At 34.9% G+C, this 17282-nt stretch overlaps 1 protein-coding gene across 1 annotated transcript in view; it reads right to left on the bottom strand.

The window, feature by feature from the left end:
* Positions 1-528: 528 nt before the first annotated feature.
* Positions 529-17282, bottom strand: part of KIF20B (kinesin family member 20B) — a 70217-nt gene continuing 53463 nt past the window's right edge. Inside the window, exons 27-33 of the mRNA XM_011965369.1 lie at positions 13846-14022; positions 12147-12257; positions 9967-10164; positions 7187-7288; positions 6686-6836; positions 2640-2782; positions 529-1497 (exon numbers count right to left, since the gene is read on the bottom strand). Coding sequence (XP_011820759.1) covers positions 1420-1497; positions 2640-2782; positions 6686-6836; positions 7187-7288; positions 9967-10164; positions 12147-12257; positions 13846-14022 — 960 coding nt within the window. The 3' untranslated portion in view covers positions 529-1419. The remainder of the gene's footprint in view (positions 1498-2639; positions 2783-6685; positions 6837-7186; positions 7289-9966; positions 10165-12146; positions 12258-13845; positions 14023-17282) is intronic.

The following is a 17282-nucleotide window of genomic DNA, read 5'->3' as shown; positions in this document are numbered from 1 at the left end:
AGAAGACATAAAAATGGCAAACAGGCATATGAAAAGGTGATCAACATTACAGATCATCAGAGGAATGCAAATCAAAATTACAATGAGATATCATCTCACCCCAGTTAAAATGACTTATATCCAAAAGATAGGCAATAACAAATGCTGATGAGGATATAGAGAAAAGGGAAAACTTGTATACTGTTGGTAGGAATGTAAATTAGTAAAACCACTATGAAAAACAGTTTGGAGCTTCCTCAAAAAACTAAAAATTGAGCTACCATATGGTCCAGCAATCCCACTGCTGGGTATGTACCCAAAAGAAAGGAAATAGAAGAGATATCTGCACTCCTATGTTTGTTACAGCACTGTTTACCATAGTTAAGATTTGGAAGCAACCTAAGTGTCTATCAACAGATGACTAGATAAAAAAAAATGTGGGACACAAACATTCAGCCATAAAAAAAGAATGAAATCCTGTCATTTGCAATAACATGGATGGAACTGGAGATTATGATGTTAATAAGCCAGGCACAGAAAGACAAAGACTGCATGTTCTCATTTATTTATGGGATCTAAAAATAAAATCAATTGACCTTATGGACATACAGAGTAGAAGAATGGTTACCAGTGTCTGGTAAGGGTACTGAGGGTTGCAGGGGAAGGTGGGGATGGTTAATGGGTACAAAAACAAATGAAATAAAAAGAATGAGTATGATCTACTATTTGATAGCACAATAGGGTGACTATAATCAATAATAACTTACTCGTATATTTTTAAATGATTTAAAGAATGTAACTGGATTATTTGTAATTCAAAGGAAAAATGCTTGAGGGGATGGATACCTCATTCTCCATGATGTACGTATTTCACATTGCATGCCTGTGTCAAAGCATCTCATGAACCCCATAAATATATACATGTACTATGTACCCACAAAATTTTTATAAAAGAAGTGAGACATTCTAATTAAAGACTTGAGATCTTTTCTAAATAATGTATATACATGTTTTGTGATCTGTACACACTCTCCAAATCCTAGCTATAATCTAAACAGATATGTAAAACCAGTTGTATAACAGATAAAGTAAAAAACAATTCATAAGACATTGTTAAATACAAGAAAACCAAATATCTGACCTATTACATCCTGCATAGCAAAATACATGAGAATAACAGCCTCTTTCCTAGGCTCTTCACTGATCCAATGCCTGAGATAACAGGGAAATACAGTTTGAAAGAAGCTATTACAAAAAAGGCTTATAAAAATACACAAATTTTGACTTATTTATTGAATTAAAATTATACTATGTATAAAACAGCAAATCTATATGCAGAGTGATTTAATGCATAATATATACAATTATCTTTACAAAGCCAGGATGCAAGTTCCAATGATTATGACTATAAAATTTATATTAAACATTTCCATAAGTGATTTATTTGGCTGTTTTTGTTCGAAGTCGTCGTTTGATAATCTGGTGATCACTCTCCTTCATTTTCTGGTCCATTAAAATCTGAAATTAAAAATTCCATAGTTTTTCAAAGCTTGTAAGTGAAAATAAAAATCAAAGCTCATTTATAATGAATAAGACATGTCCATGTGCTTAATAACAGAAATGAATGATACACTGGAGAACTTTTTTACTTAAACTTTTATAAGAAGATGGTACTTATACCATTTCTATAAAAATTTCTTTAAAAAATAGACTTTGTAAAAGATTCAACACTATCAAATTCTAGAAGTAAAATAACCTAGACTCTATTGAATTCAAGGCAGATATAGCTTAAAATAATTACGAAAATATTTGGAGACAAGTGCCTCAAATAATTTTTAAGAAATGATCTTTCATGGCAACAAATGTATAACTTAGAAAGTAGAAAGCACATTACATAGTAACTAAGAAAACAATTTTCAGCCAAGGGAAGAAATTATGTACTAATCAAACAGATGCTCAAAAATGACTGACAGAATGATACTTACAACACCATGCCCTAATTTACCCTAACTCTTTACATCTTGCATTCAAAAAATCTCATATCTGAAAGCTGTTGTTGCAAAAAAGGTTTCTCCTGATTTTTCTTGGCCACTTCCTTTTAATTTTTTTTTATTTCTTTTAATTGCTTTTTTACCTTCACTTGCATCCACTAAGCAAATGCAAGCATGACAGAAAATTTGAGCTTTCCCTGTGGCAGGACATACTGTTCTGAATCAGAAGAATGAGTCATAGAGTCAGGGTGATAGCTACAGTCTCTTCCTAATAGATCCTCAAAGGCTTAGGGGAAAGGTGGGAGGAAATGGCTGAATGTCAATTTTATATTTTTACCAGGAACACTTGGGCCCAGATTTGCACAACTCTTGTGATTTAAAAAAGAAAAAGTAAAAAAAAAGATTTTGGAGGCAAATAAGTTAAATGGTGACAATTCTATTATTGGAAATAAATTCCTCTGATGCATTTTCAAATGCAAATACATGACACTTGTATACATTAATACAGTATTTATATTTAATTAGTATAAACTTAACACATGTGAGACTAAAAGCATGACTTTCAAAGCATGTTTTCAGAGATCTAAAGAACTGAAATTCAAACCACTGTAAAAAATTAAAAAGAACATGAACAGTTTTACATTGATGAAAATGGAAATACTAGCTTACCACTTGGCCTGATATATCAATAGGAGATGAAATTTCAGTTGTGTATAATTTCCGTTTGACTCGTTTTGGTTGAGACACATTTTCTTTACTTGCTTCTACATTTGAGAGCTTTGAAGAGCTCATTGTTTCAATTATCTTCTTTGCTATAAAATAAAAATGTTAATTAGTTCCTGAAATAATTTTCTAACTGCAAAAGTGGTTTGAAATCCTTAATAAAGATGGTTTGAAATCCTTAATAAAGAATGAACATACACAAATTAAAAACACTGCAATACATATATGGTAAAAGGGCATGAATAGACAAATCACAAAGAAAAAAAGTAAATGTCAAAAAAACATGAAATAATGATCAACAGCAAAAAAAAAAGGAAATAAATAAAGTATTTGATTAATGTTCGATGTAGTAAAAAATCTCAGGCATCTTTAATGACTTGGAAAATGTTTATGCTATGTTAAGCAAAAAAGCAGGATACACACATACTGGATCATGCAGTATTAAAAATAAGGTGGTAGATGATCTACTTCAATGCTCATGCATAAAGTTATGCACAATGAGTACTGCGTGAAAATACTTCGTAAACCCTTTACTTGGAGTCCACACGCAAGCGGACAGAAACCAAAGTGTTAACAGCTGATTGCTTTTAGGAAGTAGAATAGGAATTTTAAAATTCCTTACTATGTACATTGCTTTTTTTTATTTTAATAGAAAATATATTTCCATTTGGGAAAATTCCTGGATAGAAATTCACACACATGTGGTATCAAATATATATTTTTTTAAATGGAAAAAACATTTAAGGAAATAGACTAAACTGAGAGACTACTTGTTAAGGGCTGAGTTGGGCTTGAGAGAGCTGAGTCCAGGTATCGGAGGAGCCAATTAAGACAACAAACCAAAATGAAAGTAACAACCCAGCTTTTTAACCACTTATTTCAACAGTATATGCAAGAGGCTAAACCTGAGAAAGCATCAGCTCCTACCCACCCTCTTCTATAGTCCCCCACAGAATAATACAGATCAGCGTAGAAGTGGTGATCATTTTACCACCCAGGCAGCCCCAAACAAAAGGCTCCTGCAGTTTTATAGACTTCAGGGCTGGAGGTTGGAGGGAGCTATACGTGAAAAAGTACCGAGTTACAGTAGAGGAAAGTCTTCAAGGTTCCCCCTCCCGTTCCCCTCCATAAGAAGGCCTCTACCAAAGGCCTCAATAAAGAGGCTCTGAATGGAGGCACTCAGGGTAAATATGCAAATATGAGTAAGAGCATGACTAGCTTCGGCGGGGGCTGGATCCTTGACTATAACTCCCTTAAGAGATTATAACGCACTATCTATGCAACAAGTCTGGTGTGGAAAGGGAGGCTTGTCAGGTAAGTCTTTGTAATTGCCTATGGTACAGTCTAAAAAAAAAAGAAATGTTTAAAACTCATATATATGTTGGCCTAGAGCCAAACTCATCACCACTATGTGCTAGCCACTGTACTAAGAGCTGACAGTATGAACTAGACAAGACATTTTGTCCTTGTGCAGATTATATTCTAGTGTAAAAGATAATAAGAAAGCAAAGAATTATAGTTTAAAAAGTGCTAAGACAAAAAATAGGAATGAACAATAAATATTAAGCGATGCTGGGGATAAGGTGTAGTGAAAGGCTGATGAAGGAAGGTGTCTCCCTAATAAAGTTGCATCAGCTATGAGGGCTCAAGTGTAAGAGGGCAGCTATGAGAAAAGCCAGGGTGTGTTCCAGATAAAAGAAAGCACAGGAAAAAGAGAAAGAAATCAATGATATGAAGGTAAGAAAGAAACTGGCAAACTCTAGGAACTGTCAGAAGCTAGCAGGATTGAAGCTGGCTAGTTATCAAACCGTAGAATAATAAGAGATAGACTGGAGAGAGTCAGAAATCGGGTCATTCAGAAGAACGAGAAATCATTAAAGGTTCAGAGGAGTAACATAATTCAATCTGCACTCTGAAGGGAACATTCTGTCATGTATGAATGGATGGGAGATGACAAGAGGGGCAAGCTGGGAGACCAGTGATACTAAGCGATGGATTAACAGTAGTTACAAGGAGCAGCAGAATTTTAAGAACTAATCTCCATTTTTTCTTTTCTCTCTATATTTCCAAGTGGCCCAAAACAACAAATATGTATTACAGTTACAGTCCAAAATATGGATATCTTATATTTCTAGAAATAAGTGAAAACAAAAAGAAAAACGGAAAAAAAAATGTATGTCAAGTGCATTGGTAGGGAAGCTGTTAAGGAACCAAGTCAATGAAGTAAGAGAATCGTTACCCTTACCTGATTACGTACTTATTATAGCTACCTACCTCTCCTTGAAAATACATTGCTTTTTAATATAAAAGTAGTAATCAATAAGCCTAAAGGACTCTAAAGAAAAGATGCCCCTCCTCTCCAAATTTAGACATTTAACAGTTTGCTGTTTGTCCCTCCAGATATTTTATCTGTTTACACAAACACATTTTTTAAATGTATGTATTTTTTAAATGTATATAAATATACAAACGGGTCTGATAGGTCAGAAGTTCCCAAACTGTGTACTAAGGCATGCTGCAGCAAACCTACAGAAGCACCTCAGGATATTTTCAATCTTCAGGGGAAACAATGATGCTCAATAGCCCAAGGTTGTTCAGTTTCAAAATGATACTGAATTACATTTCTTTTGATTATGACATCATCTTTGCAATCTGGATTTTCAGAAGCTGAATTTTCAGTGGTTGTTTGGTCTTAAGTTCTAACGCATGAGACTGCTAGTGGTTCTTTGGGTGCAGAGGCAAAATGGAAATTAATTACTGAGACATTAAGGGCACTGTGAACCAACAAAGTTTGGAAACGTCTATGGTAAGTTTTCACAAAAAGTATTCTCACACAACCTATTTGATTCAATTTAACTGCCCCCTGCTTCTAGTTCCTTTACCTCCCTATACTCCTCACTATGGTCTCTAATTCATCCTATTGCTGTCACTCAGGTAACCTCACAAAAACCCACTCCTTCATCTCACCCCTAAGATAGTCCTTCCACATTCTACATGCCAGATGCATACTGCTGCCTGTAATTGCATGAACATTTCCTACATTTTTCTGATACGCCACCTGTGTTAAAACCATTCCTTCTACATATGTGCACACACACACGTGTATATATCTTAATATACACACAGGTATCAATATGTCCACATTATATTATCAAGAAGTATATATCTTAATATACACACAGGTATCAATATGTCCACATTATATTATCAAGAAGTATATATCTTAATATACACACAGGTATCAATATGTCCACATTATATTATCAAGGAAAAAAGCACTAATCATACTGTTTTGCAGCTAAACTCAATAGGTATTTATGAAAATACGTGTTTTGACATATTATACATAAATAGATAGTGTTTACATATGCATAGAAAAAAACACTAGAAGGATATATACTATAATACTAATACTGGCAAACTTGTCCAACCCCCCTTATTTTGTTGTTGTTTTTGTTCTGTTTTGTTTTGTTTTAGGCTTTTAGCAGCCTGAAGCCATGGTTTTTAGTTTCTGTCTCTAGTGATAAGCAGAAAACAGGGATGAGGAAGGGGATTTCCTGGCCCAATCAAAAACAGAAACTAAGAACCCATGACTGTATTCTCACCCTTGGACACCCTAGAGAGTGTAATCCTGCCCACATTTCAATACACAGGGTAAATCCTATCTCTCCCATAAAAATCTTCCCAAAGCCCCCCAATCAGAGTAGCTCTTTTCCCTCCAATACTATCATACCTTTGCTTGTACCCCTATTACTATATTAAGTAGCCAGCTCTGGATCAGTTACTTAAATATTGCCTTTCTCCTCTACTACATAGTGAACACCTAGATCTATCATCCTTTTACATGTTTCTTCCCACAGTACCTAGTACAGGACAATGCCTATTTGAAGTATAATACTCACTGAACAGTTGTTGAGTTTATATATCAATTAGGTAGTAAAATGTACCCCACATCTAACAAAAAAAGGTCATTACATTAATTTTCTGCAAACCTTTTGATTGAAGAATTGAGGGAGAATGTTGTAAGAAGTCTCCAAATTTCTGTAGTGTTCCTTCTTTTTTCTTAGTGGCCAGGTTTACACCAGTTATGGATGCCTGACTCCGTAAAGAATACGTTTTCTTAGATGATGGATGTGTGGGAACCTAATAAACAAACATTTTTTGTTATTGTTGATGAGAAGTGTTAGAAGGAAATAGTTATGGCAATAGCTGAATTAAAGAGGCCAGAGACAGGTTATGAATTCTCAGGTAGGAAACTTGAGATTTAGTGTATAAGGACAGGGATAAAAGGGTCAGACAATGGCAAAAAGAGTTTTCCAGGCAGAGTGTTAAAGTCAGAAGTAAACACATAAAGTAGCTGCTACTGGCCAAATGCTAAAGGTTACATCTCAACTGAATTAGACGTATAGGAAAGAGAAGATAAATGAGTTATAATGGAACACAATTGGATTTCTGGATAATTGCTATAATTTTGGACAAATTAAAAGACACACCTTTTGTTCCTTTTTGACAGAAGAATTTCTATCATCTGAAACAGGAAATTTCAAATTAGTTCTGGGTGTAGCATTCTTCTTATTTGCACATTTCACCAAGTCCTAAAAATAATGAATTTTAGCACCGGTTAATTTGACAATATTTTCTTTCTCTAGACTCAAAAAAGAAAATATGTAAAAAGCTATATTATCACTTAAAACAGTGACTCTTAACCGAGGGCAATTTTGAACTCAGAGGACAATGGCAATCTCTGAGGTTATTTTTGGTTGTCTTTGCCAGGCAGAAGGGGATATTATTGGCCACGAGTGGGTAGAGGCCAGGAATGCTGTTAAACATCCCTATAATGCATGGGATAGCCCTTAAAACAAAGAGGTATACAGCCCAAAATGTCAACTGTGCTGGAGTTGAGAAACCCTGATTGAAGGTGTAAATTTTTCACACATATCACAAGTAATGAAATTACATAAGCTAAATGAAAAACATGGAAGGAATAATATCTTTTATTTGAAACTGAGCTTTAAAATACAGCATAGCAATATACCTACCTATTGCCTAACTCCCAAATAATGTAAGCATCTATGTCTAAGTTCTCTCATTGACATTTGACAATATCAAAAATAAAATAAAAACAAAACTTCATATAACCACATGTAAAATGTGAAAACTTTTAAAATATTATCTTTCTTCTCTATAACATGGGTATGGCATCTTACTCTTCTTTTTCCCAAATAACCTCACATAGGACAAAGCCTTTACAGATATACTCACTGACTTGAACTGCTGCAAATCCTAGTTGAACCAAAGACAAAAGCGGAAAAAGGGGGCAAGAAGAGAAGCAGAGAAAAGATCATGACTGAACTTCAGAATTCAAGTTACAAAGCAGAAGTTATAAGGGTCATAAGAAGCAGATGCCATGACAGGGAAAAGACAGATGGTAATCACGGGATGCAAGTGAAAAGAGGCCATGAGGCTACCTCCACACATAGAGGTCAGTAAAGGAGCTCTTTAGAGTCTTCACCGGATTAGAATATAGCCTGTCGGGGGATGGGGGGCTAGGAGAGGGATAGCATTAGGAGAAACACCTAGTGTAGGTGACAGGTTGATGGGTGCAGCAAACCACCATAGCATGTGCAGACCTATGTAACAAAACTGTACATTCTGCACACATACCCCAGAACTTAATAATAATAATAGTATGTGGAAGAAAAACAGAAAATAGCATTGCATAAATGGTTTTCATGGGAGCCCATATACTTAGTTTATTATAGCAGTGAAGATGTAGTAAAATCAGTTTAAAAATTTAAAGTTTCTACATGATGTATCTACAACAATCTGTAAATATTTTCTGAAATAGACATGAAGGATATATGCCAATAGTAAAATTAATAAAATATTTATATTTTAACATTCTTGAGAACTACACTCAGTGTTTCCTTCTTCGTTGAAAAAAAATGGATCAAGAAAAAGCCAACTAGATGATGAAACTCAGTGTTTTAATGGTATTTTTAAAAATTAAATATGAAACAAAAGTTAACTAGTAAGACTCCACAAAACAATCTCTGAAGGTGTTACATGTGTAGCAGAAAAACTGCGCTAAACAATATTCACTCAGCAAAATTATTACCGGACAGACAGCCTCAGGAGTATGGTTAATACTATTTCTGCTCTTCCACCAGCTTGAAAATATACTACTCTTTAAAGAAGTAAAAGAAAGTTGAAGAAAAATTATTTTGCTAGAGAGCTTGTAATTAGTTTTAAGCTTAAAACAAGTTACTTTAAAAATAAATATTACTATTTATTATGTATCTGCCACTTGCAGAGCAAAAGCTAAGCATTTTAAACACATTAATCCAGTGTTTCGAAAAGGAGAAAACAGGATCAGAAACCTTATCTGACTTGCCAAATCTCCACAACTAGGACATGGTAGGTTTGGCAGCCTTTCAATCAAGAAACTGCAGCTTAAGAGGTTAATAGTTTTTAGCCTACCACTACATAGAGGCCCAAATTTTAACATTGGCTGATGAAAAAAGAATTTCTCTTGTAAAACTTGCTATGACCATAGAGACTAAAGATTTTAGTTAAATGACAAAGATTATACTCAAGCAAGTTAGCCATTTCAGTTTCTCTCATTTCTACATAACCCCCTTTTCCATTACAGGGAAAGTGACTAAGTATGAACAGGACTGGTATTCTGAAATGGCTCTCCAGTAAAATCCACCATCATTTGATGTATTATAGTTCAACTGAAGCAAAGGATAAGCTATATCTTTTAATATACATAGCTTTTTATCTGAAGACCATTAAACCACAGTAATATTCTTTATTTTTCTGAGACAGAGTCTTGCTCTATCACCCAGGCTGGAGTGCAGTGGTACCATCTCATCTCATTGCAACCTCCACTTCCTGGGTTCAAGTTGTTCTCCTGCCTCAGCCTCCTGAGTAGCTGAGATTACAGGTGTGCACCACCACTCCTGGCTAATTTTTGTATTTTTAGTAGAGACGGGGTTTCACCATGTTGACCAGGCTGGTCTTGAATTCGTGAACTCAAGTGATCTGCCAGCCCCAGCCTCCCAAAGTGCTGGGATTACAGGCATGAGTCACCATGCCTGGCCCATAGTGATACCCTTGAAGGGTATAAAATATAGCATAAATTGTGATTTTGGTCTCTTAACAGCAGTGCCTATGAACAGGAGGGCAATATAGCAGAGTTTAACTCTACACTGTAACAGCTTTATAATAAGATTTTTTTGTTAAATATACTCATCAGTTAAGTATTTACCTCCTCCATTTCATTACTCTTCCTCTTCCGAGCCTTAGGAATCTTAACTGTCACTGGTGTGGTACAACCAGGGTGTTTCACTGCCATTTTGTTTGGCTGTAAAGGTGTAAACTGAATCTCTAATTCAGGTTTTGGAAATCGAGTGCTTTGATCATTTTCTGTTGACACTTCACAAGAGTCAAGGACTACAGATCCATCCTACAACAGAATTTAAAAGGAAAAATATTATTTGTAGAGTATATATTTATAAACCACAAAGAATTAGTTCTCTCAAATGCCTATTCAAGACAATGCATCAGGAAAGACAAAAAGTATGCTAGGTCACAGCAAGACAGAAAGATTGAGTTATCATCTACCTTCTTCAGGCTCACACATGGTATGTTAAAATTAGGGGCAACTTAAGAGATCAGTATTTCCCAAACTTATATGATCATAAGAATTACTTACAGAATTTGTTTATAAGACTCCTGGACCCTACCACAAACCCAGTAAATCAGAAACCTCCAAGGGAGGAGGCTGGGATTTTTGACAAACAGCCTGGTTATATTAAAGTAGGCTGCAAATACTTTCCTACTCTTCCCATTGAGAGATGGAGTCTCTCATTCCCCTCTATTTGAATTTGGGCCTTATAGCCAATAGGATGTGGTAGAAATAACATTATGGTCATCTAAGGCTCAATCATAAGAAGCATTACAACTTCTGTCCTGTCCTCTTAGAACACTTTCAGGACACTCTCCCTCAAAATGCCCCATCTGAGACCAGCTACCATGCCATGAGAGGTCTAATCCACAGGGAGAGGCCACAAATTAAGTCCAGGGGAAGTCCCAGAATCAACTACCAGTTAAGTGAATTAATCATTTTGGACTTTCAGCCTGGTTAAGTATATCGATTACATGAAGGCAAGAACAATACAAAATAGCCTAACAATATGATTCCCCAAACTGTGGAATATACAATAACTGCTGGAATTAGAAAATTGGAACCAGGAAATTAGGACAACATACACACATTTATGGAGAAAGAAATGTTCCTTTATATGTGTTTGTCCATGCAATCAAGAATTAAGCCTTGTTTATGGATCAACTTCAAACTTTTCTGTGAAATTTATGATTTGTATTAGTCCCCAAGGTCAGTGCTAATTATTTGAAACTGCTAATAACTGTCAAGGAAAAACCAAGAGAAAATGAATGGCTGATGTTATTTTCCCAGATAAAAATGTCCTTCTTAGTTGGCCATGGTGGCACATGCCTGTAGTCCCAGCTACTCAGGAGGCTGAGGCAGGAGGACCGCTTAAGCCCGGGAGTTCAAGTCCAGCTGCCAGAGAAACATAGCGAAACCCTTTTTTTTTTTTTAAGACTTTTTCTTCCCATTGTCTGCTTAATAAGCTTCTATTCATAAGATACAATATGGCATCACCTTCTTTAATCCACTTCCACAACCACTGAGGCAAAATTCATTTCATCTTCCTCAGTGTTACTTATGGTACTCATTTTATATTTCTACTATAACACTTAGCCCATAAGTAAAATCAAACAAGTCAGTCACTTATGTATCTACCTTACACTCCTTGAGGATGACAATCATGTCTTATTGATGTTTGTATCCTCAGCGCTTAAAAAGGTTCCCAACTCTGAATGCTCCCAATAAATGTGTTTTAAAAAGTAATTTTATCTTCAAAAATTTTAAGTAACATAGAATTTTTATCTATTTCATATCCAACCGCAGAATCTCTATATTATCCAAAGTTATTCACAGAACCCTAAGTCCAAAACAATTAAGGAAACTCATGAGTTGTTACTGAAGACTGGTGACAAAGCTATTAAATGGATACAATTCCAAAAAATACTATTTAACACAATGTTTATTAAAGCAACCTTTTATGAGAGCAAATTATCCCTATTTTCTCTTCTGTAGGATTTCCTATTTCTGACCATCATGTTTGTTTATATTAACAGATCTAGTGCTTTTAAGATAAGATTAACATCATTTGGGGATATGATCTCCCAAAAGAATTTCACCTCTCCTCAAAAGCCTCTAGTTTCTTTCACATAGCCCAGAGCACATAAAGCTAATTGTGCAGTAAGGTATCTTCAGCAACTGATTATATTACACTTGCAAGTGTTATTTAGCAATAGTGGATAAAGAGAATCAATAAGTGGACTGTGCTGCCAAATACCCACCTCTACTTTATTTCTGGAAATTTCAAAACTTGTCAATTGAGGTTCAGTTTGAAGTTTGTCAGGATCTGCTGAACTAATACGTCTGGGCTTGATATCCATGATTTGTGTTTCCTAAAGTAAGGCAATATTAAAGCAACAGGGCATTGTAACCTGAAAATATATTGAAAACACTTCACATAAAGAATATAAAATCAAGATTTGTGTGAAACTAAACAGTGGAAATAAGTAAAGACATCTTTAATGACCATCTAGCCCTCCTATTTCTCTTTCATCCTCAGAGACTCAGGAAAGGCTGGGTCACTTTCCAGTTTATTGACTCTGATCTAAGGAGAAATCTGAAAGATTGCTTGCAACTTCCAAGTGTTCTGCACACATTTTCTTGCTTTACTTTCATTGCAACTCTGCAGGTAGGTCTGGCAAGAAGCATTATTCCTACCTGCCAGATGAGGAAATAGAGAACTACACACGTTAAATGGCATGGTCAAGGTGTGTACTGAGTTAGAATTGCTCAGTATCCCAGCAGTTGCTTTTGATAACACAATTTTGAAAAACTGGAGGCTTCTCAGGAATGCAACTATAGCATTAGAGTATAACAGACCATAAGGAAAGCTAAACCTTTTCTTGCAGCACATTCTTCATCCCATTTTCTCAGTCATAAAGTTCTATTTCTAAACTCTACTTAGGCAATTTATAAAGAAATATCAGATTACATTTTAAAACTTAATAAACTGTACACAGACCTCCTCATCACAGCCATCAAAATCAAAAGTCAAGTAAACCTCTTATGTCACCTCCCCATTACTGCCAAATAAGAAAGACTCTACTGAATTCATAAAAGGGGAAGTAGCATGTATTGATTTCCACTGGAGTAAGAACTGTGCTACTTGTTTTACAATCTTCATTAATTTCACAACTCTGTTAGGAAAACACTATTCTGTTTTAAATAAAGATCAGAAATGATAAGTAATTTTTCTCAAAGGTCCCAAAACCACAGCGACAGCAGTTGATACCTAGTTTTTCTGACTTTCTAGTCTATATTATTAAACAACACAATACTACCTCTTTTTAAAGCATGTAATCTCTCTTACAGTCATAGTCTTTTGATGTGACATACACATACATATTTTTCCTATTGTCTGAAGGCTTTAGAGCAGCATATTTTTAAGTAAGATTATTTACTCCAGAAAGACTAGCTTCAGATATACCCAGATTCTATTTACTATTTACTATTTCTAAAAGGCAATTCTCTCCTCTTTCAGGATTTCCAGTTCCAAGGTAATATAAAAGTAACAGCTGAATGACTCATGTTTTCCTACCATTAGGCTTACTTTCAAAATAATTTGTACCTTTATAAAATAAAGTTAAGGATGGGTCCAAGTATTCAAATCACCAAGAGTTCATGTTGAATCACACATCCATATTTTAAAGGTAGATTAGGGACTAAACCATAAATTGTTGATTTTCTAATTACTCTACTTGAGAGATATAACCAAAATATTGTAGAAAATGCTACATCTCAGTCATTGATTGACAAATCAATCTTAATGATAAATTTCAAAACTCAAAATCATGAAAAATCTCCACATTTTAAATACTTTGATTCCTTTTTGGTCTATTGAGACTTATACTTTTTTATCCTTTAAGAGTTAGTCAATTAACTATGTTCAATTAAAAAGGCATAGCCAAAAAGACTACTGACTATTTTAGAAGTCTCTGATATGATCCTTTTTAGTTGTTCAATTTCATTATCTTTCTGTACATTACTAGATATCAGGGCTTTTAGCTGTATTTCTAAAGCTGCAACCAGTTGATCTCGTTCTTCTCGCCACTTTTGAAGGTCACTATCTTTCTCTGTCAGCTGGGCTGTCAGTATTTCCTAATCAAGAAATAAAGAAAATATTAAAATCAACCTTGATATAGTATGAATCTAAGAATGTTTAGAAATTATTACATGTAACACCATAAATATAGCTGCAAACAAGATTACATAACAAATTAAGTAGTCTAGATAAAATATTTAATTATAAAACAAAATACATATCATTTTATAAATGTCCACGTTATTTTTATCAATATTCCATCTCATTCCAAAAATCAGTTTACTGGTAACTTCTTTCAGTACACAATTATAGCTATAGCTTTCAAACTAGTATCAACATTTCTGCCAATATTTGGAAAATTAGTGGGTAAAATCACAGTAATAGCAACAAACAATAGAAAAATGAAAATAGAAAACAAGACCATTTACAATCGGTTCAAAAATCATGAAATACTGATATAGAAAATGTGTAAAACCTAAATATGAAAAACCATAAAATATTGCTGAAAGAGATTAAAGAACACCTAAATAAATGGAGAGATTGGTCTGTGTTCAAGGATCAAAATACTCAATATTGTTAAGATGTATCCTCCAAATAGATCTATAGAGTAAAAGCACTTTTAATCAAAATTCTGGTATGTGTGAATGTGTGTGGAAATGGAAAAGGTGACTCTTAAAAATTATATGGAAATGCAAATCATCTAGAATACTCAAAATTATTTTGAAAATGAAGAACAAAATGAGAGCAATTATCTGTAATTTCAAGTTGGCACATTAATCAAGTCAGTGTGTAAAGACAGAGAAATCAATGGGACAGAAGAGACAATCTACAAATGTATGGTCAACTGACCTAAAAAAGTGGCAAAAAAATTCAATGAAAGGAAAGACAATCTTCCCAATAAACGGTGCTGGAACAACTGAATAGCCAAATGAAAAAAAAAAAAAAAAAGAACCCCAACCCTAATCTTACATCACATAAAAAATTAACCCGTGGGCAATTGATTTATGACAAAAGTGGCAGAGCAATGAGAAAGAAACAGTCTTTTCAATAAATATTTCCACGTCAATTGGTGGTAATTCACATTAAAACAAACATCAAGAGCTTTGACCACTATCTCACACCAACATAAAAATCAATTCTAGTATCTAAATACGAAAGATGAAACTTCAAAGCTTTCAGGAAATAATATAACACACCATCTTCAAGTCCTTGGGCTTCATAAAGAAAAATGTTAGGACAATTATCTACAATACTATAAAATTATCTACAATAATTGTAATATCTACAATATCTACAATAATAATTTATGAGAACTCCTACTCACAAAAAGGCAGTAAGAAAGAAAAAGCAAACTAGAGATAGAAAGAAGGTACTTGCAAAACATTACAAAAAGGGCTTCTATCCAGAAAACTATAAAGAATTCCTACAAAGCAGCAGCAGCTAGACAATCCAACAGAGAAACAGGTAAGGGAACTTGTATAAACACAGCCAATAACCAAATGAAACAATCTTCAACTTCATTGGTAATGAGGGAAAAGCAAATTAAAACCATTTTAAAAACTGACTGACAATACCATACCTTGGTGGGACTATACAGCTACTGCAACAGCAGTTGAGGTATAAATGGGTACAACTGCTTTGAAAATCAGTGCAGCATTCTACTAGAATTTCACATACATATACCCCATCATCCAGCAATTGTCTTGTATATATATATACACAACAGAGATACATGCAAATGTGCACCAAAATAAATGTATAAAAATGTTTATAAGAAAATTTACTCATAACAGCCAAAACCAGAAAACAATCCAAATATCTTCAACATTAAAATGAATTAGCAGTGGTTTATTCATACACTTAAATATTCTGCAATGAAAGTGGACTAACTCCAGATACATGCATGGAAACATGGATGGATGATTCTCACAAATATAAAATAGTGAATGAAAAGAAGTCAGGTACAATCAAATGTATTCATATATTTCAATTTACATAAAACCCAAAAACAGACAAAACTGAAGTGTAACACTGAAGGACAGATTAGTTATTACCACTGGAAAAGAGGCAGAAGAAGGAGCTTCTGGGGTGCAGCAGTGTTCTACTTCTTGAAATAGGTATTAGTTAAGCGGGTACTGGCTTTACAATAACTCACTGACCTATGTTCTATTTGCTTTCCATGTTACTTTTACATCAAAAATTAACATTACATCAAAAACGTGTTTTCTAAATATGGCAGACACATACACAACCTAAGTATGATTATAAAGAAACATATGAGAGAAAAGAGTAAACTAGCTTTCCCTAGGATTAAAAATTCAAAGTGGGATTACTTGCTGGCATTGCTACCAGAGAAACCACTGGTTTGGAACTGGAGCAACTATGACAGCCTTCTGTTTTGATTTCACTTATATTGCCTCTTACTACTGGGTCAGGAAAGTTCGGTGATAGGTATACAGGAATTCTATGTGCTAGTTCTGTAACTTTTCTGTAAAGAAAGTGATTTCAAAATAAAAAAGTAAACTTTTTTATGGGAGCAAATTTATGAGGACAGAGCATTCAATGGTAGACTCTCTAGCTTCAGAAAGGACACACACTTCAACCAAGGGCTTGATTTCTGGTGTACAATACATGTATGGTCTGGAGTTTAGCAAGTGTGCTGGGAAGTTTAGCTCACAACAATCTCATTTTAATAAAAACTGGCCAACTCTGTTCAATATCCAATGTTAAAAGCAGTGTTAAAGCTAGGGAGGAAAAAAAGTGGAAAAACCGTCCTTACCTTATTGAAAACTAACATTCTATGCCAGGTACAATGCATAGTCGCTCACACCCATAATCCCAATACTTTGGGAAGGTGAGGCAGGAGGACTGCTTGAGACCAGGAGTTTGAGACCAGCCTGGGCAACACAGCAAGTCTCTGTCCCTACAAAAAATAAAAAATGTACCTAGGTGTGGTGGCATGTGCCTGTAGTCCCAGTTACTAGTCCCAGTTACTTGGGAGGCTGAGGCAGAAAGATTGCTTTTGCCCTGAAGTTTGAGGCAGCAATGAGCCATGACTGCACCACTGCATTCCAGCCTGGGTGACGAGCAAGACCTTGTCTCTTTAAAAGAGGAAAGAAAAGGGAAAGGGAAATGGGAAAGGGAAAGGGAAAGGGATGGGGATGGGGAAGGGAAAGAAGAAAGGAAGGGAAGGGAGAAGGAAAGGGAGAGGAAAAGGGAGAAGGAAAAGGAGAAGGAAAGGATGAAGGAAAGGAAGGAGGAAAGGAAAAACGAAAGGGGAGGGAGGGGAGAGGAGGGAAGGGAAGGAGGAAGGGAG

Source organism: Mandrillus leucophaeus, unplaced genomic scaffold (assembly GCF_000951045.1).
Source record: "Mandrillus leucophaeus isolate KB7577 unplaced genomic scaffold, Mleu.le_1.0 Scaffold721, whole genome shotgun sequence".
NCBI classification, from domain to species: domain Eukaryota; kingdom Metazoa; phylum Chordata; class Mammalia; order Primates; family Cercopithecidae; genus Mandrillus; species Mandrillus leucophaeus.
This window is presented reverse-complemented; position numbering and strand designations above follow the sequence as displayed.